At 23.1% G+C, this 27,850-nt stretch overlaps 5 protein-coding genes and 1 non-coding gene across 11 annotated transcripts; 2 read left to right on the top strand and 4 right to left on the bottom strand.

Moving 5' to 3' along the window:
* Positions 1–322: 322 nt before the first annotated feature.
* On the bottom strand, positions 323–2,626 carry LOC122852797 (cell division cycle protein 23 homolog). The gene is made up of 6 exons (XM_044152809.1): positions 2,357–2,626; positions 1,450–2,288; positions 1,219–1,383; positions 888–1,134; positions 548–806; positions 323–470 (listed from the first exon to the last, which is right to left on the bottom strand). The coding sequence occupies exons 1-6, from the start codon at positions 2,458–2,460 to the stop codon at positions 360–362; spliced, it is 1,725 nt and encodes a 574-aa protein (XP_044008744.1). The 5' UTR covers positions 2,461–2,626; the 3' UTR covers positions 323–359.
* Positions 2,627–2,653: 27 nt separating this feature from the next.
* Positions 2,654–6,070, top strand: LOC122852816 (protein FAM92A-like). Of its 5 annotated transcripts, XM_044152889.1 has the most exons (9): positions 4,181–4,426; positions 4,494–4,595; positions 4,661–4,789; positions 4,851–5,031; positions 5,114–5,338; positions 5,409–5,441; positions 5,501–5,659; positions 5,725–5,826; positions 5,951–6,070. In XM_044152889.1, the coding sequence occupies exons 1-9, from the start codon at positions 4,395–4,397 to the stop codon at positions 6,068–6,070; spliced, it is 1,083 nt and encodes a 360-aa protein (XP_044008824.1). In that variant the 5' UTR covers positions 4,181–4,394. The 5 variants fall into 5 exon arrangements, 4 of the variants coding, with proteins under 4 accessions (XP_044008823.1, XP_044008822.1, XP_044008824.1 ...); XM_044152890.1 differs by lacking the exon at positions 5,409–5,441 and having other exon boundaries at positions 4,182–4,426; XR_006373872.1 differs by lacking the exons at positions 4,181–4,426; positions 5,114–5,338; positions 5,409–5,441; ... (1 more) ...; positions 5,725–5,826; positions 5,951–6,070 and adding exons at positions 2,654–2,783; positions 2,902–3,457; positions 3,517–3,894; positions 3,959–4,012 and having other exon boundaries at positions 4,661–4,749; positions 4,851–4,958.
* On the bottom strand, positions 5,996–6,853 carry LOC122852835 (heat shock factor-binding protein 1). Its single transcript, XM_044152911.1, has 3 exons — positions 6,628–6,853; positions 6,487–6,553; positions 5,996–6,333 (listed from the first exon to the last, which is right to left on the bottom strand). The coding sequence occupies exons 1-3, from the start codon at positions 6,724–6,726 to the stop codon at positions 6,245–6,247; spliced, it is 255 nt and encodes an 84-aa protein (XP_044008846.1). The 5' UTR covers positions 6,727–6,853; the 3' UTR covers positions 5,996–6,244.
* A 14,699-nt stretch (positions 6,854–21,552) lies between these two features.
* On the bottom strand, positions 21,553–21,676 carry Trnal-caa. The gene is made up of 2 exons: positions 21,639–21,676; positions 21,553–21,597 (listed from the first exon to the last, which is right to left on the bottom strand). It is a non-coding gene; the product is annotated as a tRNA-Leu (tRNA).
* An 86-nt stretch (positions 21,677–21,762) lies between these two features.
* LOC122852819 (mitogen-activated protein kinase p38b-like) lies at positions 21,763–25,656 on the bottom strand. 2 transcript variants are annotated; one of them, XM_044152894.1, is made up of 8 exons: positions 25,383–25,656; positions 24,457–24,586; positions 24,186–24,386; positions 23,958–24,120; positions 23,822–23,893; positions 23,297–23,376; positions 22,679–22,757; positions 21,763–22,610 (listed from the first exon to the last, which is right to left on the bottom strand). In XM_044152894.1, exons 1-8 carry the CDS (start codon positions 25,484–25,486, stop codon positions 22,339–22,341), a joined length of 1,101 nt encoding a protein of 366 aa, XP_044008829.1. In that variant the 5' UTR covers positions 25,487–25,656; the 3' UTR covers positions 21,763–22,338. The 2 variants fall into 2 exon arrangements, with proteins under 2 accessions (XP_044008829.1, XP_044008828.1); XM_044152893.1 differs by lacking the exon at positions 23,297–23,376 and adding an exon at positions 22,924–23,003 and having other exon boundaries at positions 21,773–22,610.
* Positions 25,657–25,845: 189 nt separating this feature from the next.
* Positions 25,846–27,769, top strand: LOC122852808 (m7GpppN-mRNA hydrolase). Its single transcript, XM_044152874.1, has 4 exons — positions 25,846–26,070; positions 26,152–26,799; positions 26,872–27,338; positions 27,398–27,769. The coding sequence occupies exons 1-4, from the start codon at positions 26,024–26,026 to the stop codon at positions 27,526–27,528; spliced, it is 1,293 nt and encodes a 430-aa protein (XP_044008809.1). The 5' UTR covers positions 25,846–26,023; the 3' UTR covers positions 27,529–27,769.
* Positions 27,770–27,850: the final 81 nt, after the last annotated feature.

The raw sequence follows: 27,850 nt of genomic DNA, 5'->3' as shown, positions 1-27,850 counted from the left end.
TATATTTTTTTTTTATTAATAATTTCATAAGTGTTTTTGTCTTTGCGATTTTATTTTAGAACTAAATTAAAATTTAAGTATGAAAATAAAAAAAAAAAAGGAGTAGAAAAAACTATTTTTAATGTTTAACCATACAAATTTGTCCTAATATGCTGTTACTCACAGGGGCTGTGAGGAGAAGCGTTTTTCAACTTTTACAAATATTCTTTAGGATAAAAAGATGAATTTTCGTTTTTTATTTTTATAAAATTTATCATAAATAAAAATAATTAATTCAGTTAAATAAATTTATTTATGATATAAAAATGAAATAAATAAATGAATTACATTAAAGCATTTAATTAATTGATAATTCAATTTTATTGAGTTGGTGTAAATGATAAATTCATTGGTGTCAATTGGCTTCCAGGTGTTGTTTCAACTCTTGTACTTCTATCACCAACTGGATCTGTTTCATTCATGTCTTCCATCTTTAAACAATAAAATAAAATTCTATTAGTAACTATTAATTAATCTATCATTATTAAATACAAAAAATTAAACTTACAACAATCATTTCTTCAACTTTAATTCTTTTTTCAGTAATTGTTCTTAATAATGTTTTAGCTTCTTCTTTAGTCTCTTCAAATTGTAAACATTTTTGAGCATAATGATTTGCTTGTTCAATTTGATCTCTTCTTAAATGATAAAGAGTCAAAAATTTATATGCATGACTCAGCTCAGATCTTTCAGCATTTTTAATTTCATCTGTAAATTCTGTGTATGCTGCTGCTGCATATTCATCTTTATTTAAATTTTCATAAAGGCTAGAAAATTAACAAAATTATAATATTATTAAAAATCGATTATTCATTTTTCTAATTAATTTATTTAAATGAGATAAATACTTTGCTAATTTAATGAGTGCCATTCCTTCAATATCACCAACATTACAAGCTTTGTAAAAACATTTTAATGCATCTTGTATTTTATCTTGTTTTTCATATGCTTCACCAAGTGCAAGTATCATTCTACTGTCATGTGGTCTTAAACGTTGTGCTTGTTTATAATAATAAAGACCATAAAATGGCATTTTTAATATTTCATATGTTTGTCCTAGACCATACCAAGCACGATAATCACGACGATTCACCTCTAATTATAAAAAATATAAATAAAACATTATTATTTAGTTAAACATTTAATTTTACATTAAAATCAAGTGAAAAAATAAATTACCAATTGCTTGACGATAACTGTGAATAGCACCATTAATATTTTTTAATTCCATAAATTCATGACCAAGAAGTGTCCATGCTGATAAATATTGAGGATTTAATTTTAATGCTCGATGAAAATACATAACTGCTTTTTGATGATCAGCTCTTAAACTATAATAATTACCTATTGAAAAAAAAATATTAATTTATTATATTTGTTTATGATAATATTATAAATAAATTAACTAACCAACGATACAACAAGTTTCAAGTCTGTACTTATCAATAGCTGTTGCTTGATGAGCAAGATAAGCCAATTCAACTCTCATTTCTTTAACATAAAGTAAATTTGAATATGTATCCATGTTATCCAAACAATATGGATCATCTTTAATAATTTTTTTAAATGTTTCAATAGCATTTTCAGCATCTCTTCTATAATGAACAGCAATTGCTGTTTGTGCAAGTACATAACCATTTTTTTCAAATCCCATTGATTGTAATTCACAATAAAGTGCTAAACCTTCATCTAATAATTGTAATTCTAAATACATATGTGCCATAAAAAAATGTTTCATCCAATGATTTGGTAATATTAATGATTCTAATTTTTCTCTATCATTAATTAATCCAGCAAGTTCAAGCCAAGTACCCCAATGCATTGGATATTTATGAGTTGATTCAACTAATACATCAATTGCTTCACGTGTTAATGTTAATTTTTTTAATGTTACACCAAATAAATATAATCCAAAACCATCAAGATTACCAGATATATGTTCTTTACGTAAATCACTTGATAATAATTTTAAATCTTCATTTTTTAATGGATCTGGTGGTACATCAGTCATATCATCCATTTTTTTTTTTTCACCAGATAAATAACGTGAATATAAATATAAAAATTTTGTTTTATGTTCTGTACAATTATTAACAAAATATGCTGCTCTATCATATTCTTTTAAATCAAAATAACTTTTAGCAAGAATGTACATATCATTTTCATTATTTTCAACAACATTTATATCTTGATTAGCAATTATGTTATCAAGTTTTATATCTCTCAGTGAATAATTTAATTCTGCTAGCCTGTAATAAATTAATATTATGTTATTTAAATAATTTTAATTGTAAATTGTTTATTTAATAATAAATACCATTTTGTTGTATGCAATAATCCTCGTTGTGAGCATTCTGTTATTGCACGAATTGTATCAGCTTTAACCTCTTTAATATCAAATTTAATCATTGAATCTTCCATGTTTTATTATTGTTTATAATTTATATCGTTTAAAGTAATTATTTATCTATTATATAGTTAAATGCCTTGTTGACTCTTGTTACATATTTTTATATGATTATCTTTTACTAGTTTATTATTGACTGTTATTGACAACAACAATAAACAACCGGTGCAATACTTTTTTAATTTGACATCTGGCTGTTGTAGATGGCGTATTTCTAAATCATCTATTTTTTTTCTGTGATGACTAATTAATTAAAATTGTAAACATTACAATTTATTGTTTAATTGTTTAAAATTTCTATTAATTAATTATGACAGATTTCGAATTATTTGCCTGGGTAAGTTTCGGATTTAAATTAAACTTGTAATGTTTATTTATTATTAAAAAAATATTTAGTTAACTTGTTGACACTTGTTGATTAGAAAAATTGATTAATTTGTTATTTAATTATAAAGGGAGCAAATTCTCATGGTCAACTAGGTCTTGGATATGAATCTGAACAATCATTGTTACCTGAAAAAATAGATATAAAAGAAACAAATATTAAAATTGATGAAATTATTAAAATAACTGGTGGTGGTGGACACACATTGATTCTTGATAAAAATGGAAATGTTTATTCATGTGGATGGAATAAAAAAATGCAAACTGGAATACCTGGTGGTGAGACAATATCCAAGTTACAAAAAATTGAAAATTTAAATAATATTATTGACATTGCATGCGGTTGGGACAGTTCAATGGCATTAACAGAAACAGGTGATATTTATGTCTGGGGATCAAATACTTATGGACAATTAGGATTGGAATCACCAGAAGAATTTATCAATAAACCTATTAAAATTCAATTACCAAATTTTAGAGTTAAAAAAATATCAATGGGACTTAGACACTCAGCAATTGTTACTCATGATGGACAAGTATTTGTAACTGGATCCAATAATAAACATCAACTTGGAATTGTCAATGATGACAATGTTAAAATTAAACAAATCAAGAAATTTACAAAAGGTAAATAACTATAATCATCATTTATCTAATTAATAACTAATATAAAATTATAATTTTAGTTTTAGAAATTGAAAATATTATTGATGTATCATGTGGACAATATTTCAACATTGCATTGTCAAATAATAATTGTGTCTATTCATGGGGTGATAATAAACAAGGACAACTTGGTTTTGATAATAACAAAATTAAATATCATGATAAACCAGTTAAAATTATATTTGATATTGATATTAAAAATATAATTAGCATATCAAGTGGCTGGACTCATTCAAGTGTCCTTACAACTGATGGTAAAATATATTCATGGGGAAGAAATATCTATGGACAATTAGGATTCAATGCTAGAAATAATTATTGGCAAGCTAAATGTGTTGAAAATTTACGAATAATTAAACAATTAAAAGTTGGATCAGAACATAATATAACAATTGATGGTAATTATTTAATTTCGAATTTTTAATATTAATTTTTTTAATGATTTATTTATTTATTTATCAGATAATAATATTATATCATCATGGGGCTGGAATGAACATGGCAATTGTGGAAATGGTAATACTCAAGATATATTTAAACCAACTCAAATTATATTTCCATCAGGTTTTGAGGGTTTTCTTATTGGTTGTGGAGCTGGACATTCATTTGCTGTCATGAAAAAAATATAATTAAAACAAATATATTTACTAAATTATGTATATATTTTTTTTATTTTATTTATTTAAACATATTTTTATTTATTTTTTTAGCTGTATTATTATTATTATTTTTATAATTATCTTTTTTTAAATGTAACATCTGCTTGTTAATATCCGGTGCCAGGCAACTGTTTTCATAACAAAACAATCAATCTGCCATATTAGTAAAAAATAAAAAAATAAAAAATTATATAATCAACGATAAAACTATTGATTATTATTTAATAGTAATAATAATAATGCTTCGTTCAAAATCGCAAAATAGTATTTGGTAATGATTTAGTAATATTATGACATTTTAATAGTTAAATAATTTTTTTTTTGTTTTGTTTAAATAGTGAACAAGAGGCTAAATTTGTTCAAGAACGTATTGCTGGTGTTGAAAAGTATTTCGCTGAATTATGTACAGTATTTGCAGCATATACAAGAAAAGCAGCAAGGTAATATATTATTTTGTTATTAAAGCTTTCGACAGTTTTAATGTTAATTTAATTTTTTTTTGTAGATTGAGAGATAAAAATGATGAAGTTTCAAAAATATTAAAAATATATGCAGAGTCTGAGACAGTTAATCGTTCATTAAATTGTGGTCTTGGTAATTTTGCAACAACTTTATCTGTTATTGGTGATTATAGGTAATAGTAATTGAATAATTATTTTAAATTAAATTTAAATTATATTAATTATTTTTTATAGAGATGCAGAAGTTCAGAGATTAGATACAAAAGTAATAGCACCATTATCACAATATTCAATAATATGTAAACATGCACGTGAAGATGTTAAAAATACATTTTCAATACGTGAAAAAGAATTAACAAAACGTAAAAATCTTGAAAAAATACGTTCAAGAAATCCAAGAAATAGACAAATGATTGTATCCTTTTTTTTATGAATTAGTTTTAATAATTTTAATTAACAAGTATCAATAGTTGAAGCCTTGACAGTTTGTTTTTTAGTCACAAGCTGAAGCTGATTTAATGAAAGCAACTGTTGAAGTATCACGAGTCGTTAAGGGACTTGAAGATCAAATTGATTCATTTGAAAAACGTAAATTATATGACATTAAAACAATACTACTTGATTTTGTTATGATTGAATTGAGTTTTCATACAAAAGCTGTTGAACTTATGACTAAAGCTTATCAAGATATTGCTGATATTGACGAAGCTAAAGATCTAGAGGTAAGCCAATATTTTTTACTTTATTTAAATCAATTTTATATTCTTTAAAATAAATAATAATTACATGCAGGACTATCAGTTTGTTAGAGGAGAATATAGTAGGGTAATTAAATTAGCAAAAAATAAAAAAAGAAAAATTCAATTAATAAAATTTCGTTACAGGATTTCCGTGAAGTTTTAAATGTTCCTGATACTGTTCAACGTCTTGAAACAGTTAGAAGAACATCATTTCGTCAAGCATGTTCATTATCAAATTTGACAAAAAATTTTTCATCACCAATAACACTTAGAAAATCAGCAAATAAAAATACAGAATCATTGGTTAGTATTTAAAATATTTTACTAATTAAATACTCGACAAATTTAAAATAATTATTAAATTTTAGGACTCAATGAAAGCCATATCAAATTCATCAGAGTCAGTTCAAGTTGAAGAATACGATGACGACAGTTCTGAAGAGACAGATGATGATACTGATAAAACATCAGTGAGATCAAAATCTAAATAATAATTATAACATTTAAATTAATTTTATACTATTATAATTTTAATATTGATTTGTTTATAAATAGTCGAATGAATATTTAATAATAAAATAAATAATTTAACAGGCTTTTAAATCAAAATATGGATTGAAAAATAGCTATGTATTAAGACCAGTACCTGTCATTGCACCATTACAAAAATTATTAACATCAAGCACAATTAAAACAATATCCTTTATCTCCTGAATCAGGTAATAATTTATTCATAATTAAAAAATAATAAATAACAATAAAATCATTGCATAAATAAGAAAAATATAATGAAAAAAAAAAACTTTATTATTTTTAATTAGTGTTAGTATTTTAATTGATAATTTAATTGTGATTACTGTGATATATATTTTTATTTTTGGATGGTATTCATTTGTCAGTTCCTTCAACACCAGCCTGGGTCATCAAGTCAGCAATATTTTTTTCAAGATCATCAATTCGATTGCCCATTTCATCTAGTATGTCTTATTAAGGAATATAATAACAATGATATTCAATGTCAATGAACATATACATGTTTGACATTTGGAGGTTATAATAACAAATTATTATTCAAACAAAAAAATAAAAAAAATCAATTAATAATATAATTTAATTATGAAAAAGGATATTTCTTCCGATTATTTGATCAGACATTGACTGAAATTTATCTTGCATTCCTTGGAGCAATGTTTGAACCTGTAAATAAATAAATAAATATTTAAAAATGACAGATGTCAAAATTTTAAATAGTGAAAATAAAAACAACTTACAAATTGTGTTAATTCTTGCATATTTTTTGGATCTGTGTTGTTGCTGATGGGATAATTTTCACCATCTTCAGGTTTGTGTTCTTGTTTAACATCAGCCATTGTTGTTTGTCAATATATTATTTAAGTAATTGTTAATAAATTTTGCATAACCTTGATGCACTCTGAGATATTTGTACTACAACTTGCCGGGCTCGTGGCTGACTCATTTGATGTGTCAGAACTCAGTGGTTATAGACATTTATAGGTCAGGCGCATGCGAATATTGTCATAGAAATTTTAAACTAACAATGTATTTGTAAATCAACTTTTGATACGTGACGGCCTGTGAATGGCACCAAAATGATTGATTAAACAAAATTTTTATTGAAATGGAAAAAAGAAAAATAAAAAACCCTTTTCTATTCAGATATTTTTTTTTTTACAAATAAACCACTTGAAAATATATTAATAAAATTGTTTTTATGTTTTCAATGAGTTTTATTATCTTTATTTTAATAAATAAATTAAATATAAATTATTTTTTTTTATTATTATTTATCATAGAAAAGCTGTAAATAATTAATTATATTTTTTATAAATTTCTATTAGCTTTTTTTTTTATTTCAAATAAAATTTTTAGCTTTTAAAAATACCTCACTATTCTGTAAATATTTATAAATAATATATTATTATTAATTAATGTGATAATTTGTTTTTGTTTTTAAAGTAATTTCTCACGTGCTTTGATAAAACGAAAATAAAAATAATGTGAAAATAAAAAACACTCCAAATACAAAAATTTTTTTTTTTAGACAAAAAAAAATTATTTTTAAACAATATTGCTGATTGTTTATAAATAATTATAAATATTATTGATTAGACATGTATTATTTATATATAAAAATAAAAATATATTTGAAAATTATTTTTGCATATAAGATTTGTGTTGGTAAATAATTGAGGTGTCTGACCAAACATTGACTGTTATCACTTGTTACTGTTATTATTACTCATCGTTACTGTCATAATCAATCGATTCAGCAATTAAATTAAATTCACAGACAACTTAAGCTTGTTATATTTTTAAAATAATAAAAAAAAAAAACTTGATTGCGCAATTTAACCATCAGTAATTGAAGGTTCAAACTGGATTAAAATTACGAGTGTCGTTGTTACATGAGCAATCATCTGTAAAAAATGTTTTCCAATGAAAATAAATTCAATAAATTAATTCAATAATTTTTCTTACACTTTGCAAGAGTTTTGAATTTAATGGAAATAAACGAGCACCAGAAAATTCAATATTTTGATGATGTAACTGAAGAGAAAATGATCTTATAACTTCATAAAGTTCAGTATCAATGTTGTCAATATTAATTTCATGAAATAATTTGCCTGTTAAGTTTGCCTGAAATTAAATTATATAGATAAAGAATATTATTTCTTATTAATTCAATTATATATTTAATAAATTACCTGACTAGTTGTAGAATTACATGCAATGACAATAACTGTTATTGACAGAGCATAGATAAATTGCCAAGTGATATAAATACCAACACGAAGATAATCAGTTTCATCTTGACTTTGAATTTTAACAAATATAAAATAAAATGATGAGCTTAAAAGTGGAAATCCAGTAGCAATAATTAACACTATTATTCCATTAAATTGACGATTAAAAATTTTTGATAATTTACAAAGATTGTAATGAATTTTTGCAATTAATCTTAAATTTTTTGTTATTGAATTTGAAGTTTCTATTACCTAAAAAAATATTAAATTAAAAATATTAAATATTAAATTTAAAATATTAAATAATTTTTTAATAAATTATTATAACCGCTAGATTTGTTGAATTTGCACGTTTTATAATAATCTTCAATTGTTTATTTAAAACAGTAAAAAAATTAGCCAAAAAAATAACAAAACATACAAATATTGTTATTGAAAATATTTGCAACAATCTTGGCATTGTCCAAAGAAGCCAATTTAACAAATTCATGATTTCAAAATCTCCTCTATTATAAAAATAAAAAATATACAATATTTTTGTATAACAATATTAATATTAAGATTAATTTACTGACTTTCCATAAATTTTCATACTCGCATAGTATTCATATAAAAATAAAAGCGATGCAATAAAAAATGTCCCATAAACGTATGTCCTAATTATATAATCAATACGATTAGGTATCATAGAACAGCCAATTTTCAATAAAAGTTTATCTTGTAGAGCTAAAAAATCAATGGCATCTAAAAACTATTTAATTACGTTATTACAATTTGCATATCAAGAAAAATTTTAGTGATAAAGTATTAATTATAAATGACAATATATTTACATCGTTATGATAATACAACCAACTGCAGCAAATAACTAGCATTGAAAATATTGCTGATAAACTTTGAACAGCAATTGCAACAACTGTTATTGTTACTGAAAAACTGAGTTACATTTTATTTATTTGATAAATATTTATAGTTGTTTTAATTCTTCTGGCTGAGTAACAAATTATATATATTTAAGTGTAAAATATATACATACCTGGTTGTTTTTGTCCAATCATACCATGCTTTAGAAAAAAAAAAAGTGCAAACAAAAAATAATATAATACTGTATGATTGTAAAAACCAGCTAAATGTACATTTTTTAAATCCAATTGGTCTAATTATTTTTATTGGAAAACAACCACCAATTTGCCATAGTAAAGTAACACGATTGAGAATTGTATAACAGTCAATTTTGTTTTTTGTATTTATCAATGAATCTAGGATTTTTAATAAATAACGAGATTAATTTAAAATTAAATATTATTAAATTTATATACAGCTTACCTTGTAGCCAAGTATTTTTTTGTAGAAAAATTTGTTTTTTTATTTTATTACTACGATAGAAGAAGCTTTTTTTATTTTCCATATTAGTTGATTTGTTGGATGTTTGTTGTATATAAATGTAAGAAAAGTTGTGCATGGAAAATAATGTAATCAATCATTCCAACGAGAAATTTCATTATCGTAATGGGTAGTAAAAAGTAGGACAAATATTTTCATAACTCGTTAACCAGGAGAGATAATAAAAACAAAAAAATACAAGAAAATGATTAAATTAAAAAGCTTCGATAAATTCATCATCAATTTTAAGTGAAATGAATTTTTTTATTTTTAATAAACAGCTTAAAAATTAAATGCATTATTCTGTAATTTATTTGATTAATTTCTTCAAGTATACATATGAATAATGTTAATATAGAAAATAAAATTTGTAAAGGGAATTAAAATTTTTTAATCAAGAAAATTAATGATAAAAAAAATAATAATGTTTGGTAAGTGATTAGAGAAATTATTAGAATGGCAAAGAATATAATTTTTTAAAATAATATTGACGTTCCAATTCAGTATCCGTAGAAATTCGAACCAAAGTAGATTTAGGTATTCCCCAAGATTTCTTCTCGACAGTAGAAACACCAGTAGTAAATAAATAAATATTTTGAATGGCGGTATTTTTAAATGCATCTTTCATGATACGACTTATTTTATTCAACGACAAATGTAAATCAATGCATTTAAGACCATCAAAAATATCTTTTGTAATCCTTGTTATTTTATTAGATTCCAAATTTAAATATTTAAGATTATTCATTGATTTAAATGTACCAGCTTCAATTGTCATTAGTTGTGTATTTTTTATAATAAGTTTTTCAAGTTGTGGCATGCATGTCATTGAATTTGCTTGTAAATTTGTTATGTTACCATCTATATAACGAATGTCAGTCAATGAATGTGGTATTTTATGTGAAAATATATTTTGACAAATACCAATTGTATGATTTCCAACAATTTCCAAGGTTTCTAAATTTTTCAAATTTATCAATACTTGACTGAGATATTGAAAAGTTTCTTCAACTTCAATTTTAAGATATTTCAAAGATGGTAGCTTATCAAATAAATTAGCTTTCAGTACAATTGGTCCAACATTTAATTCTAAATTTTCTAATTCTGTCAAGCCTTCAAATGATTCTGGATAAATTGTAAATCCGTGGCCTGTTTGATGAAATATTAATGTTTTTAAATCGGTTTTGATATTTGAATTTTTAAATGCATTTCTACCAATTGAATATATTCCTCCAGATAATTCAAGTATGTTATTTTCCGGAATAACATTAACCCTGATACCAAGCCTAAAACTTACATAGTAATTCCGATTTGTCCTGAAGTTTACCGATGTTAAAGTATTGAATTTTTTGCAAATTGTAAATGATTCTTCATCAAAACAATCGATTTGCATATTATATTCACCAAGGAACCATGCATAGTTGTTTTTCAAAACTTGATTATTATTATATACATATAATATGTAAAGATCCATGTTTGCAAATGCAGAATTTTCAATGGATAATAATTTATTATTTGATATATCCAAATGTTTACATTTAAAACCATAAAATGTATATTTATTAACTGATATTAATTCATTGTAACTCAAATCAAGCATTAATAATATTTTGTTTTCAAATGATTTATCGTCAATTAAATTAATTTTGTTATGACTTAGTAAAAGATGATCTAAATTAATTAGAACTTTAAACATATTTTGATCTATATGAGTCAATTGATTCGATGATAGATCTAAAGATTTTATATTTTCTACTCCATAGAATGAGGTAGATGTTAATGTATTGAGCTTACCAGAGATTATGGCAAAATGTTGTAATTTTTTTAAGCAAGATAATCCCATTGATGGTAACTCTGTAAAAATACTATTTTTGTATTCAAGATTTTCAATACCAAAATTGATAATGTTGCATAGATCATGACAAATGTCAACTGTTTTATAATTCACAAGTACCAATTCTTCTAAACTTTGAAGATTTGAAAATGATCGACATTGAAATTCTTGAGGTTCAATCAATGGTATCTCGAGTGCTATCAATGATTGTAGATTATAAAAAACAGATGTTTTTAAAAAAATTCGCTTGGATTCAATTTTAAGAACCTTAAGTTCGGGCAATCCTGCAAAAGAATTATCGCTAATAGTAAATTTTTCTACAGCGGAGCTTATCGTTAAGGTTGCAATCGTCAGATTTTTAAATGCATAATCGTCAATTGATGATATCTCGTTATCCTGCATTTCAAGTTTTGGTATTGAAAGAAAATTAGAAATATCCGTGACTGAGCGAACGCTTTTATTTTTTGTTTTGCAAATTTTATAGATACCAAAATCAGATAAATAACACTGAGATGATTCTTTCAAATGAATGGAATTTAATTTATTTGTTACTCTAAACATTTGGCTATCATTGACTGTCGTTGCAATATCGAATTTTATAATATCAAGTAAAGCCAATGTAGAAGTATAGTTGATTCCCCATTTAAATGAATTAAATCTTAACACATGATTTTTCGTAAGATCAATTATATTGATACGTGAGGTATCAAATGCACCATCAACAATACCAATTATTCTACTTTGTGTTAGATCAATAAAATGACATTTAATTTTTCTAAACATCCCTTCTTCAATGATTTCCAGTGAATTGTAACTCAAGTTGACTAATAATAGTTTATTATTTTCAATTTTTAATGCTTCATTATCAATCGTACTTATTGAGTTGTTACTTAAATTTATTATTTCTAAACTTTGAACATTAAATACATTCGACGGTATATGAGTGAGTTTATCATTCGATGTTAATGAGATGGTTTCCAATTTTTTTAAACCATTGAATGCACCAGGTTCAAGAAAAATGAGATCACTTCTAGTGATTGTTATACTTCGAAGATTTCCGAAACAAACGAATGAGTTATGTTGCAATGTTTTAAACGAGCCACCCGTATATTGAAGTTGTAATAAATTAATAGTCGTATTTTTTTTCGTTGAATAACAAATATTTGAATCATGATGATTTAAAAGTTCTAATTTATTTAAATTCAATTGTTGATATAATATTTTATCTATATGTCGTGCCGTTTCTTTGTCCAACTTTATTTTAAGATATGTTAAATTTTTAAGCCCATAAAAACTATAAGGATTAAGTAAGACTGAAGCTGAATTAATTTCTAAATTTTCCAGGTTTTGTAAATTTAAAAAACAACTTGAATCAATATACAGTCGTCCATCAGCCAAATCTAGTTGCAGCGTTTCAATCGATGAAGATGATATATCATCAAATGCATCAGACAGAAAAGCGTTAGCTTTTTTATTTATTATTTGAAGTTTATTTGGATACCTCTTTATAATTGAATCTTCTTTATTGAAATTTGTCCAGTTGCTTGACTTACAATATATATCTACTGCTGTACCAGGCGTTGTATTACAATCAGGTGTATTAGAAGCCACAAATGATGAGTACTTGAATAATATCAAAAGAATCCCAATGTAATACATTGTAATTTTTTTGAAACACTGATCTAAATGTTGCATGATTGCTCGTTTATATATCTTGCAATACAGCTCATCATATTTAGAATTATATTTATCTGTATATATGCTTTGACGTCAGTAGTTTTTGGTGTGATATTAATATTGTGAAATAAATGTTTCCTCGTCCATCATTTTAATTGTGTCATGCAAATATTTAAATCATATATGTTGAAATATTTTTTTTAATCTGCCTTTTTTATTGTGTATTGTCTACTTATTTCATCAAAAACTTGAGGATATATTTATAACAGCCATACGATTTATTTAATGATATATATTATCAGTGATTAAATATTTGTACTATACAATAGAAAAAAAAAAAGCAGGATATATTTTTTATACTCTTGTTACCATGCTGAAAAAAAACTGATGTCGTAAGTTGATGAAACAATAAATTAAATTTTTAATGTATTTAGTTTATCTACAAAATAATTTTATTGAATCTCTAATATTCAAATGTATCGTCTTCCTTGTTTATATCTATGCAGGTACTAATTTATTACTCAAATTTATATACCTTGATATCAGTTTTTTTTTGGCATAGTATTAACGAAAAAAAAAAATATTCCACGATGAAAAAAAATATAAAAAGTGTTAATATTTATTATATTATTTATTATCATCTTGGATAACTAAATTTCTGTTTTCTTAATATTCTTTAGTAAAATACTTTTTTAAATAAATTTTTAGTATAATAATACTCTTTATTTTTTTTTTCTTTTTCTTATTTTTTCGTTAAAATAATAACGTACTTTTTTAAATTTGATTTACAAAATTTGCATATGTATATGAAATTAGATCGTACAAATAATAGATACGCATAAGTATAAAAAATACAATATGGCTGTTTAAATATTTGAATTGACACTAATTTTTTTTTATATTATTCTTACCAAGCGAAATGACACGAATGTTATAAATTAATTTTTTTAATGTCTTAATCTTTCATAAATTATCTGTCATATCGCGACTCGTAACTTTTTATTTCAGGAAATATCTCAAATAAAAAGAATCAGCAGTTTTAGATTTGTATGATAAATTTTTTTAATAAATTTTTTTTTATTATATTATACATACACTGTACATCAAATGAACAAAAATTTATTCAATTGATGGCTGAAACTGTATGAGAATCACGAGGGATGTTGTCACATGAGCAATCATCTGTAAAAAATTTTTTTTTGAATAAAATGCTTATTTATAAATCTTAATAAATTAGTTCAATATAATTATCTTACACTTTGCAATAATTTTGAATTTATTGGAAATAAACAAGCACCAGAAAATTCAACTTTTTGATGATGTAATTGAAGTGCAAATGATTGTATTGTTTGATATAATTTTGTATCTGTTTTTTCCACATTAATTTTATGGATTAATTCTCCTGTATGAGTTGCCTATCAAATAAATCATCCTATATAAAAAATAATTTTATTGACTGATAATATATTTTTAAAAAAATGATAATTTACTTGATTACTAGCCCAATTACAAGCAATAACTGTCACAACTACTGGATATGCATGAATAATTTGCCAAGATACATAAATACCAATACGATTTAAATCAGTATAATGTGCACTTTGTACTTCAACAAATATAAAATAAAATGTTGAACTTAAAATAGCAAATGCAGTTGTTACTGTTATTATTAATAGTCCATTAAATTTATGATTAAGAAATTTTGATATTTTACAAAGGTCATAGTGTATTTGTGATGTTTGACGAATATTTTCAGCTATTACATCTGGATTACCTATTATCTATGATAAAAAAATATTTAATTAATAATCAAACTCATGCAATGCATATAATTTTGCTAAAACAAAATATATATTTACCTCTATGTTATAATTATTTGCCTTATTTACAATGACTTTAAGTTGTTTATTTAATGTTGAAAAATAATTTGCCAATAAAATAACGAGACATGAAAATATTGTTGTTGAAAGTACTTGTAACATTTTTGGCATTGTCAAAAGTATCCAATTTATTGTCAGGCTCAATCCGTAATTTTTTCTACAAATAAATTAATAAATGAATAATTAATTAAATAAATAATGCTAATATTTAAATTGTTATATTAAAAATTTTTACGTAGCATAAATTTGAGTAACTGCATAATAATCAAAACAGGATATTCCAAATGTTATGATAAATGTACCATAAACAAATATCTTGATAATATGATAAACATTTTTGTAATTTAAATGAGAGCCAATTTTCAATAAATTTATATTTTGTCGTGATAATAAATCAATTGTATTTATAAACTATAAAATAGAAAAAATGCATTAGTTATTTAATTTAGAAAAAATTTTAAAATTGTTTTAAATATTTTGTTTACATCTTTACGATAGTACCACCATGAAAAGCACGTTATTAACATTGATGACAATGCTGATAAACTTTGTACAGCTAATGTGACAGAGTTTATTGTTACAGGATAACTTAAATTATCAAAAAAAAAAATATAAAATAGTTTTTAATTATTATTTGTATGATTATTAGATTAGAGGATTACCCAAATGTTTGTTCCCAATTGTACAATCTGTTGATAAAAACACCACAACAAGATGTGAATAAAAACCTTGAATGAATCTAAAATTTTTTTTAAATTTATATTTATTATTTTCAATGATATTAAAAATTAATAATTTACCCAACATCCAAGTGTTTTTTAATAGCTTATTATTTTCAATTCTTCGATTATTTAAAAAGCTTTTTTTATTGTAATACATTTTTTTTTTTACATTCAAGTCTGTTGATGAGTAAGCACAAAGTAAAGTAAATAGTCAATAAAAAGCAATTTTATTAATACATATTTAACGGAAATTCTATTGACGACATGTTGAGAGATTAATTTAATTTATTAATACAAAAAAAAGGAAAGAATTTATGTGCTCACATGAATTACATCAAACCAAGTTAATTTAATTATTTTTTTTTTTTTAAATTTATGTCAGTTGGACAAATGGCAAATGTGTCATGAATATTTCTATATAATTAGACTATTATTACAGTAGTAATTTCTTTCAGTACAAATAAAAAATATTAATGAAGAATGTTGCTGATTAAAAATGAATTATCCACGTTTTTCTTGTTTTCAATTTTGCTTTGATCATCTAATTGTATCATAATTACAACATACGTGGTAATAGTACTGCAAACCTAATTAAATGATAATTAAAATTAGTATATTTTATTAACAAAATAAAAAATATAACAAAATTTATTACTTGATACAAAAGTGCAGCATTAAGATCAATAAATCCATACAAAGTAAAACTAACTGGTTGTTGTAATAAACGAAGAGACAATATTTTAACCTGATAAAAAAATAAAAAAAACAAGTTAATGAGTTTTTAAATTTATTTTAAATATATTTGTCATTAATAAAATATAATATTGACTTACCAAATTTGATAACCGTTCATTAGTGCAATTTATCAAAAGTTTATGAAGATTTATACCTATTTTATTGCCTTCATTGCAAGTGGTGCTTGCGACAATTATCAAAATAATTATTTCAACAGAATGAAAAATAAACCAAGATGTGGTAGATACAAATGATCCAATAAATCTAATTGACCATACTTTGTTGTTTATCATGTACATTAATACAATATAAAGACAGGATGTTAGCTGAACAAAATGTGAACCCAATGAAAAAATAATTGGTATCATAAAAAAGCTCTCCAATAATTTTAATAAATTTGTTAAATTTGCATGCAGTGGTCCAAGTAATTTCAAAAGATCCAGTGATTTTTCATAATCTGCATTTCTAAATAAATAAAATTTATTGTTAATTAATAAATATAGCTTTAATTTTTTGTTTCCTTTTTTTTTTTTTATTTATCTCTTCTATATATATTTTTAAAATATTCTTACGAGATTTTTTTATTAAAAATATTTCTTACCGTTGTTGTAAATTAAAAGACAATTTTTTTATAAATTCATTGATTGATGTGTATCTATTTTTAACAATAATAAGTGAAATACTATAGAGCACTATAAAATCATGTGTTATAACACGTAAAAAATTCAATGGTGCCCAAATTATTAAATCGAATTCTGTATACATTGACAATACAGCATGATCACAAATTAAAAGAGCATAATAAGCAAAATTTATAATAAATGTCCAATTTCTAAATGAACAATAAATCATTTCGTAATCTTCATAGATGCCAATTTTTTTCAAAAACAGATAATTATTTTTAAAACAATTTAAAATTTTAGATAATTGATTTTGTCGAAAAATAACAATTAGCCAAATTGATATTGTTATTAAATAATCAAATGTAATACCAATAAAATCACTTATTGTTGACATTGGTGTTTCACTTGGTAAAATAAAACTAAATCTTCTTATTACAACTCGAATGTAAATATGTGTATAAATAATACACAATATAAATGTGTAAATAATACCACAAATTGAAGCACGATAAATTTCATTGTCCATTAAAATAAATGGACATAAACCCAATAATTTGTGATAATAATAAACTGATAAATTTTTGTTTTTTAATTTTTTTAAACTATTCATTTTATGAATGATAAATATAACTGTAATTTTCTAATGCTGAAATAAAGATACTGTAATAAAAAAATTGTAAAGTAAAAAAAAAGCAATATTGCTAATAGAATTTTAATCTAGATTACCTCAAAAATTAAACATCATTTTTATTATTGATCAAATTGTAGCATGATAATTAATATTGTCGTTGTTGATGCAACCATCTGATAAATTAATTAATTAATTTTACATTAAAATTATGATTACGAATTTATTAATTTAATAATTCAATACCTGAATAAAAAGTTGGGAGTTTACATCAACACAGCCATAAAGTGAAACTTTAACATTTTTACTGAGTATCATTAATGACATCATTTGAAATTTCTAAATGAAAAAATAATTAAAAGAAAGCATTAATATTTAATTTAACAAAGTAATATTTTTATTTTATATATTTACCGCTTTTACAAATATGTTATTACGTAATTCAATTGGAATTTTAAGTTTATACATAATACTTCCAGTTTTCTTTGCCTAAAAAAAAATTATTAAATTGTGTTATTTAATTTTTGTTATATTTATTAGATATTATGTACTTCAATTGCAACATGATGACAAGATTCACAAAGTAGCCATAGTATTGCAACAGGAAAAATAATCCAATGTACAAGATTTGTTAAATAAAACAATTTCCAATTTGAAACTGTTGGATATTTAATACGACGAAGAAGTATATAAATATTATCAGTTAATTGAAATAAATGTATTCCAATTGTAACTGCTATTGGAAATGAAAAATGAATAATAATTTTATCCAAAAGTTGACAAATTTCACAATACAAATCATTAAATAATTGTATTTTCTTAGTCAATAATGTTATTTCTTTTCTGAAAGCTCTAAAAATTTTTATAAATTAATATAGATTAAAAAAAAATATATAATATAAAATATATAAATATATATTTACATTAAAGATGTAAAGATTTTAGAATTATCATTGAGATAATAAATATCTAATGATGCTAGCTTTTTATTAAGCAATTTAAATTTACGTTTTATAAAACAATTAGCAATTATAAAAATTAATATTGTATCATACGTAACAAGTCGTACAATATTAAATATTAACCAAGGTATTTTATTTAATTTATCACCATAAAAACCAGCCCAAGTTGCTGATAATAAAAAACAAAAATTAAAAAATAATATATGTAAAGATATTTTATGAATGTCATATGTATCATTGATATTAAGTTTATTTGAAATATTATTAATTATTTTAATATAATCTATAATTATTTTTAATCTTCGTTGATAAATTGTTGTTAATAACCAGCCAGTTGTTATTTCAAAACATCTTAGACTAATTAATTGTAAATCAACAAATAACAAAACTGATGTTTCACCATTGAGTTTATTATTTAATCTGTCAATAAATACTATAGTACTGTTATAAATAAATAATACTGTTAATATTAATGCATAAATTGGTGTTAAATATGATATTGAAATATTATTATTAGCATCTAAGCCAAATGGATTAACACCAATTATGTTTCCAAATTTATATAGTAAAATAAAACTCCAAGGATGTTTATTTGTTACAACCATACTGTTATAATTTTTATATTCTCTAGCTAGTATGATAACACTGACAAAATAAATATCGAGCTGTGAAATATGCTAGACAATGAATAATCGTTATTATTTAATCATACTCAGGGCTGACATTGATTTAAACAATAATATTTATCAAAAAAATTTGATGTTTTATTAATTATCAAAATTTACATTTATAAAGTTCTGGAATTTTTTTTTAACAGTATACACACATATTCAAATAAAGCAGCAATATTTCTGCAAGTCACGTGATGGTTACGACTATACATGTTAATGTCCAATGAATGTAAACAAAGCATCTAAATTTTTATTTTTTTTAAACTATTCATTTTATGAATAATAATTATAACTGTAATTTTATAAATTAAATGCTGAAATAAACGTACTGTAATAAAAAAATTGTCAAGTAAAAAAAAAGCAATATTGCTAATGGAATTTCAATCTAGATTACCTTAAAATTTAGTCATCATTTTTATTATTGATCAAATTGTAGCATGATAATTAATATTGTCGTTGTTGATGCAACCATCTAATAAAATTAATTAATTAATAAATTTTACATTGAAATTATGGTTTCACAATTTAATAATTTAATAATTTAATTACCTGAATAAAAAGTTGGGCGTTTACATCAACACAATCATAAAGTGAAACTTTAACATTTTTATTGAGTATCATCAATGACATGATTTGAAATTTCTAAATGAAAAAAATAATTAAAAAAAAAAAATTAATATTCAATTTAACAAAGTAATATTTTTATTTTATATACTTACCGCTTTTACAAATATGTTATTACGTATTTCAATTGGAATTTTAAGTTTATACATAATACTTCCAGTTTTCTTTGCCTAAAAAAAAATCATTAACTTATTTTTATACAGTTTTTGTTAGATTTATTAATAAAGCAAGTAAAGATACTACTTCAATTGCAACATGATGACAAGATTCACAGAGTAGCCATAGCATTACAACAGGAAAAATAATCCAATGTACAAGATTTATTAAAGAAAAAAATTTCCAATTTGATACTGTTGGATATTTAATACGACGAAGAAGTATATAAATGTTATCAGTTAATTGAAATAAATGTATTCCAATTGTAACTACTATTGGAAATGAAAAATGAGTAATAACTTTATCCAAAAGTTGACAAATTTCACAATACAAATCATTAAATAATTGTATTTTCTTAGTTAATAATGTTATTTCTTTTCTGAAAGCTCTAAAAATTTTTATAAATTAATATAGATTAAAAAAAAATATATAATATAAAATATATAAATATATATTTACATTAAAGATGTAAAAATTTTAGAATTATCATTGAGATAATAAATATCTAATGATGCTAGCTTTTTATTAAGCAATTTAAATCTACGTTTTATAAAACAATTAGCAATTATAAAAATTAATATTGTATCATACGTAACAAGTCGTACAATATTAAATATTAACCAAGGTATTTTATTTAATTTATCACCATAAAAACCAAAACTAATCAGGGATAATAAATAACAAAAATTAAAAAACAATATACGTAAAGATATTTTATGAATGTCATATGTATCATTAATATTAAGTTTATTTAAAATATTATCAATTATTTTAGTATAATCAATAATTATTTTTAATCTTCGTTGATAAATTGTTGTCAACAACCAGCCACTTGTTATTTCAAAACATCTTAGACTAATTAATTGTAAATCAACAAATAACAAAACTGATGTTTCACCATTAAGTTTATTATTTAATCTGTTAATAAATACTATCGTACAGTTATAAATAAATAATAGTGTTAATAATAATACATAAATTGGAGTTAAATATGATATAGAAATATTATTATTAGCATCCAAGCCAAATGGATTAACACCGATTATGTTTCCAAATTTATATAGTAAAAAAAAACTCCAAGGATGTTTATTTGTTACAATCATACTGTTATAATTTTTATATTCTTTAGTATGATAACACTGGCAAAATAAAGAGCAAGCTATGAAATATGCTAGACAATGAATAATCGTTATTATTTAATCATACTCAGGGCTGACATTGATTGAAACAATAATATTTATCAAAAATATTTGATTGTTTTATTGATTATCAAAAGTAATAACATTTATAAAGTTCTGGAATTTTTTTTTAAATATATACACATATTTGAATAAAGCGGAAATATTTCTTCGAGTCACGTGATGGTTACGCCCACATGTGTTGTCCAATAAAGAAGAGATCCATCAAACTTACTCGAAATTGAGTAAATTAAAAATTGGAGCAGCTTAAAAAAAATTACTCCGATATTAAAAATATTGCAAAAAAAGTATAACGAGTTAAAATTTAATTATTATAATTAGAATTATCAAAAAGAAATGTCAGAAGTGGGATTCGAACCCACGCCCTCATTGAGGACCAGAAGCCCCAGTTTTCACTCGGATTTGATCCAAGAAGGTGATGACCTTGAGTCTGGCGCCTTAGACCGCTCGGCCATCCTGACATTATATTCGCAAAAAAATTAAAAAACTCCTAAAACCAGGGTAAAAAAAAAAAACAAAAAAAAAAATCCAATAAAAGCAAAATAATCAAATTAAAATTTTTGATTTTTTATTTAAAATATTTGATAATAATAATGACAATAATTTTTTATTCTATTTATAATTTTTATTTATTTTCAAGAATTTTATATTTCGGAGTAAAAACAAATGTTTTTAAAAAATATATATATAATTTTAGAAAAGAAAAAAAAAAACACATGATTTTATAATAAAGAAACAATTAACAAATTGAACTTAACAATAACAATGATATAATTAATTAATTAATTAATATTTTGACAATTGTACAAAATATTTTATGTTTAAAATAAAAAATAATAATTATACAAACAAAATTATATACTTATTATTAAACTTTAATAATTATTTGTTATTTATCATCTTACATTTGATAGAAAAAAAAAAAAAAAAACTATACTTTATTTTACAATAATTTTTCTTGTTGTTTATTTCAACAAAATAATCAAGTTTAATTGAAATATATTAATATTTACATTATTGTTAGTCTTGCACGTTTTATTTATTATTCGAAATGTTCAATTGTTTGAACAATTTATTATATATAGAAAAATTAATTAATTAATTAATTATGAAAACAAAGGTACTACGATTGATGATCAGGTTCATGTGATGATGATGTTGATGATGTTGTTGATATTAATTGTTGTGGTTTAAATGTAACAACTTCATGATAAATAAGCTCTTTCCATTTGTCAACTGGAAGATCCATGTCTTCAAAGCTTTGATCATATGGTGATGATACTGGTTCATCAGTTAAATCAGCATATTGCGATAGATATGCATGAGCCAAGGCTTGTTCAGCTGTTATACGTTTATCAGCATCAAGTTCCAGCATAAGTTCAAGCAATTCGATTGCTATATAAATCATAAAACAAATCAATAAATAATGTAAATTGAAGATAACATTATTAATCAATTATTACCTTGTGGATTTGCTCCTCGAAAAACATCTTTAAAATTTTTCTTTTTTAATGGTGGTAAACTTTGAATATAATTTCGAGCCTGAAATTAGAAAATTGCTATTATTTTATTTGATTTATATAATATAAATTAATTAAATGTATCTTTTTTTAAAAGCATTGCTTGTTAATGAATAATAATTTTTGTAAATATATAAAAATTAAATCATTTTTATATATATATATTTTTTTTTTGGTATCGAAATTACCTCTTGGCTGGTTATTTTGCTTAGTGTTTCTTCTGTGGGTGTTCCACACAATACAAGAACACGTGTTAGATGATCAATGTCTGCACGAGGGTTAAGGCTTTTTTCAATCAAAAATTTATAGCTTTTTTTTTTATTTATTAATCATACAATTTAATTGTGAGAAATTTTTTAATTTTTTTTTTAGAAAGCTTGTTTAGAAAGATTTAAAATAAAAATAATATCTATTAATTGAGATAAGTTTAATTTCATGCAGATTTTGGTGCAAAATTAGGAAAATTAATTGCTTTTCATGATGATTTTTAAGTTTGCTAATTAGATACCATTCGAAGCATTAATATTATTATTTTACAAGCAACACAAAGAAAAAACTCACCGATTCTGATGACATTTTCTGCATAAACTCGTCATGTGGAGTTCCCAAAACTTCCATTATGAGATTCAATTGATGAATATCTGTTCTTGCTAAGGCTCTACAATTTCTCAATATTTTTATTTTTATTTATATTTTCTTTAAATCAATTTTTTTATATTTACTTTGACCAACCAAGTTATTAAATTTATCAATTTACTGTTGTTATATTAACTACTAAATTTGCTTTACTTAATTAATTTTTACCCACAAATAGAGCAATATTATATGCAAGCAATATTAATTGACATTTTTATTTTTAAATAACTTAAAAGCTCATTTAATTAAGCAAAAAAGCAATGTAGACCCTTAGCAAAAATAGCAAATTGAACATATTATTGTGAAATATGAAAGTAAATATTCATAATAATGACAATGATTTTAAAAATAAGCAGTGTTAAGTGCAGGCTACGATAAACACATTAAAATAATTAAAAATAAAATGATAAATAATTATTTGTAAATTAAAAACGAATAAAAAAAGGATACGATCTGTGCCAGGAAATAATGTTCTTCCAGTTAATAATTCAGCCATGATACATCCAACAGACCAAATATCAACTGAAAAATAAATATAATAAGTAAAATATAATAAAGCTATTATTAAAATAATAAAATAAATTACCAGTTTGATTATAATGCATCCAATTGAGCATTATTTCTGGTGCTCTGTACCATCTGGTAGCAACATATCCAGTCATTTCAGTTTCAGTTGGTCTTGCTAAACCAAAATCAAGAATTTTTAAATCACAATCCTCATTAACAGCAATGTTAGATGGTTTCAGGTCCTTTAAAAAAAAAATAATAATTAATAATAAAATTATTAAATGAATAATTATATTTATTAGCTTACCCTGTGTATAATACCAGCTGAGTGTATATATTTTAATCCTCTCAATATTTGATAAACAAGAAATTGCACATGATCATCTGATAATTTTTGTGTTCTAACAATGTTATTTAAATCAGCACCCATTAAATGTGTTACAAGATATAGTTGTTGGAAATCTTCAATTGTTGAAGCTGGATGAAATACATCCAACAGACCAATCACCTTTAATAATTAAAAAAAATATTATATAGATTTTTATTTAGTAATTATTACCTGTTAAATTATAACTTACATTTTCATGATTCATATGTTTTAACATACGTAATTCACGATATGTTCTTTTAGCATGTACAGCTGATTGAAATGGTCGTGCTAATTTTTTAATTGCAACTTTTTGATTTGTCTTAACATCCAATGCAGAGCTAAAAAAAAAATATTACCATATATTAATTGAAAAATAATTATCTGGAATAAATTAATTTTTAAATAAAAATGTAATATCGATTTTTTTTATAATCACAAATGGATAAGATAAGATAACAATAAAAATAATATAAGAATATACACTTAGGATAAATTAATTAATTTTTTATTATTATTATTATTATTATAAGAAAAAATAATATTTTTATAATTGAAAATTTGGGTAAATTAAATGAATAATCGAAATTTTTTTTGTGATATTTTAAAAATAGGAAAATAAATTATTATAATTTTCCTAGTAATTTGGCAACAAGACAACGCAATAATAGAAAGGTAGAGTCTATATTTGAAAAGTATTCAAGGTTGACAAAAAAAAAAAAAAATATATATAAATTTTGGAGTAAAAAAAAAAAAGAAAAAATAGTTTAAACAAATTTCTTTCAAGATAAAGCAATAAAAAATTATTTTAAAATTGATTGTTTATTTTTGGAATAATTTAATGGATTTGAGGGACAAACAAAAATAGTTTTTGTTGTGTTGACAAGTCATTGGTATTGAATGCTGAGAATAAATAGACAGATGGTTATTACAAGTGCCAAGGAATAAGCTAGATGTGAAAAGTGATTGTTAAAAAATTTTTCAAGGTTTTCATTGACTTAATTATCATGATATTTGTCCCCCAAATATTTTCAATATAAATACTAAATAATAATAATAAAATTGATATATAAAATATTCAAATAATATAGAAAAAAAAAATATATATAATAATAATAAAAACAAATATTCAATTACCATACTTGTCCATAAGCACCAGACCCGACTGGTGTCAGCATCTGATATTTTTCTGGAACTTCCCATTCTGTTTTATTAATTTCAACTTTATGAAATTTCGACATTGCAAATATAACTATTTATTTAATAACTCAATTATTTCTAAATATATTTAATTTGTTTATTAATTATTTAATTGCACCGGGGAGACACGAGAATTTCACACACAACAAGTGCCACTACCATCTACAAATTACTCATTATTACTCCAAACTTGTTTGTGTGTGGGAGCGTCAAAAAGTCTTTTTTTTTTTTATTTATTAATTTAATTAGATGATGCAATTATGCGACAATAGATGTCGGTTATTTTTATTTTTGTGTGGTGTTTAAAAATGGCTGCCATTGATTGTTTTTACACACTAGCGTCACCTATCATGAGCATAATTTCTATCCTTTTCTAGCATCTCAATCGTTTTTTTTTTTTTACTCCAATTTTTTTTTACTGTTTTTTACATATCATTTGTTGTTTGTTATCATTAAAAATATATTATTTCTTTTCTTGAATATGTTGATCAATATAATTATCATATAAACAACAGATTTAATTAATTTACCTTAAGTGTTCATAAAGGTACAACAGTATTTATTTAATTTAAAAAAAAATGGGAGAGCATGCTATTCCATTAGATATTTTGGACGATTTAAGCAGGTTAGTTTACTCAATTTTTTATAATAAATTAATTAAATAAAAAACTTGTTATTGTTTATTTATAAATTAAATTAATTTTAGTCGTTTCATAATAAATGTACCAGAAGAAGAACGTAAAGATCTTGTAAGAATATGTTTTCAAATTGAATTAGCACATTGGTTTTATCTTGATTTTCATTGTGCTGAAGATTATCGTAAATTAAAAACATGTAATATGAAAGAATTTGCAACTCATATATTTAATCATATACCATTTTTACGTCAACATTTACCAAGAATTGATTCAGTACTTGAACAATGGAAAGAATATAAAATGAGTGTACCAACATTTGGTGCAATTGTATTGAATGAAGATTTAACAAAAGTATTATTAGTACAAAATTATTGGTCAAAAAATAGTTGGGGTTTTCCAAAAGGTAAAGTTAATGAAGATGAAGATCCATCACATTGTGCTGTTAGAGAAGTATTTGAAGAAACTGGTTTTGATATATCAAATTTCATTGATAAAAATGATTATATTGAATCAATGATTCATGATAGACTTGTTAGATTATATATTATATCTGGTGTACAAATTGATACTAAATTTGAGCCACAAACAAGAAAAGAAATTAAAAATGTTGAATGGTTTTTACTAAATGATTTACCAACAACATCAAAAGACATGACACCAAAAGTTAAAATGGGAGTTAATCCAAATGCATTTTTTATGGTTGTACCATTTATCAAGTAAGTTTATCAATAATTTATTTAATTTATACATCAACATTAAGGAATAATAATAATTTACAAATTTTATAGACGAATGAAAAGATGGGTTATGGAAAAAAATCAACGTGATAAACAAGCATCAGCAGTTGCTAATCGTAGACATCGTCATAAATCACTTGGTGATGCTGATAGAAATACAGAAACACGACGTTCAATATCATCAGTACAAACAGTTCCAAATGGTTCTTTTATTAGAGCTAATAAAAATGCAAATACATCACCAATTAGAAATCGTCAACGTTCAACTGTTGAACGTAAACAAAATGGAAAATTTGAAATTAAAAATTTATCAAAAGGAGCTATTAAAAGAAATTTATTTGGTGAAAATAATCATGAAAATAATAATAATAATTCACCAATGAAACTTGCTCAACAATTAATTGACAGTCCAAGACCAGCATCACATAATGTTATAAAAAATCAACAACAACAAGTGCAACAACAAGTACAACAAGTACAACGACAACAACAACAACAACAAACGTCTTATTGTGAAGGTAATAAATATATTTTTTAATATTAAATAATGTAAATTAAACAATTTAAATTGTTACAGATAATCCAGTAAATTCACAATTTCAAAATACATTAAACAAAATTAATTTGGAAATTAATAATATATTGTTTAAACCAAAAAGTTGGATGCATTTTTCATTTGACAAACAAGCTGTTTTAAAATGTTTTTAATTTTCAATGAGTCAAATAATTGGTACTATATTTTTTTTAAAAAATTAATTCTAGTTCAACTGTAACTACTTGTAATAATTTAATTGTAAAAAAAGAGTTGATGCTCAACTTTTCCCTTGTTTTTTTTTCATTTTTTATTTAAAATTTGTATATAAAAATAATAAATATACATACAGCATAAATAAATAAACGTTTGTTTATAATTAATTTTGATGTATTGTTTACCAAAATTTTCGTGGTGACTCAGTGCAAGATGTCTATATGTGTATGAATGTTTTTATTGACCTTGATGTTTTACAAGATCACACATACATACTCCAAT

This window comes from Aphidius gifuensis, linkage group LG3 (assembly GCF_014905175.1).
Source record: "Aphidius gifuensis isolate YNYX2018 linkage group LG3, ASM1490517v1, whole genome shotgun sequence".
In the NCBI taxonomy this organism is placed as follows: domain Eukaryota; kingdom Metazoa; phylum Arthropoda; class Insecta; order Hymenoptera; family Braconidae; genus Aphidius; species Aphidius gifuensis.
The sequence above is the reverse complement of the archived record's forward strand: the minus strand, read 5'-3'. Positions and strand labels throughout refer to the sequence as shown.

Bases quoted from the DNA above. Each gene is read 5' to 3' on its own strand.
- LOC122852797 (XM_044152809.1), bottom strand. From the start codon at position 2,460: ATGGAAGATTCAATGATTAAATTTGATATTAAAGAGGTTAAAGCTGAT. The intron at 2,289-2,356 runs GTATTTATTATT...AATTTATTACAG, and splicing joins TTATTGCATACAACAAAATG to GCTAGCAGAATTAAATTATT. The intron at 807-887 runs GTATTTATCTCA...TTAATTTTCTAG, and splicing joins GCACTCATTAAATTAGCAAA to CCTTTATGAAAATTTAAATA.
- LOC122852816 (XM_044152887.1), top strand. From the start codon at position 2,757: ATGACAGATTTCGAATTATTTGCCTGG. The intron at 2,784-2,901 runs GTAAGTTTCGGA...TTAATTATAAAG, and splicing joins ATTTCGAATTATTTGCCTGG to GGAGCAAATTCTCATGGTCA. The intron at 3,895-3,958 runs GTAATTATTTAA...TTTATTTATCAG, and splicing joins ACATAATATAACAATTGATG to ATAATAATATTATATCATCA.
- LOC122852835 (XM_044152911.1), bottom strand. From the start codon at position 6,726: ATGGCTGATGTTAAACAAGAACACAAACCTGAAGATGGTGAAAATTAT. The intron at 6,554-6,627 runs GTAAGTTGTTTT...ATTTATTTACAG, and splicing joins TGCAAGAATTAACACAATTT to GTTCAAACATTGCTCCAAGG. The intron at 6,334-6,486 runs ATATCCTTTTTC...AATAAGACATAC, and splicing joins TGATCAAATAATCGGAAGAA to TAGATGAAATGGGCAATCGA.
- LOC122852819 (XM_044152894.1), bottom strand. From the start codon at position 25,486: ATGTCGAAATTTCATAAAGTTGAAATTAATAAAACAGAATGGGAAGTT. The intron at 24,387-24,456 runs GTAAGTTATAAT...TAATTATTAAAG, and splicing joins AACATATGAATCATGAAAAT to GTGATTGGTCTGTTGGATGT. The intron at 22,611-22,678 runs GTAATAATTGAT...TGATTTATATAG, and splicing joins TCGAGGAGCAAATCCACAAG to CAATCGAATTGCTTGAACTT.
- LOC122852808 (XM_044152874.1), top strand. From the start codon at position 26,024: ATGGGAGAGCATGCTATTCCATTAGATATTTTGGACGATTTAAGCAG. The intron at 26,071-26,151 runs GTTAGTTTACTC...AATTAATTTTAG, and splicing joins ATTTTGGACGATTTAAGCAG to TCGTTTCATAATAAATGTAC. The intron at 26,800-26,871 runs GTAAGTTTATCA...CAAATTTTATAG, and splicing joins ATGGTTGTACCATTTATCAA to ACGAATGAAAAGATGGGTTA.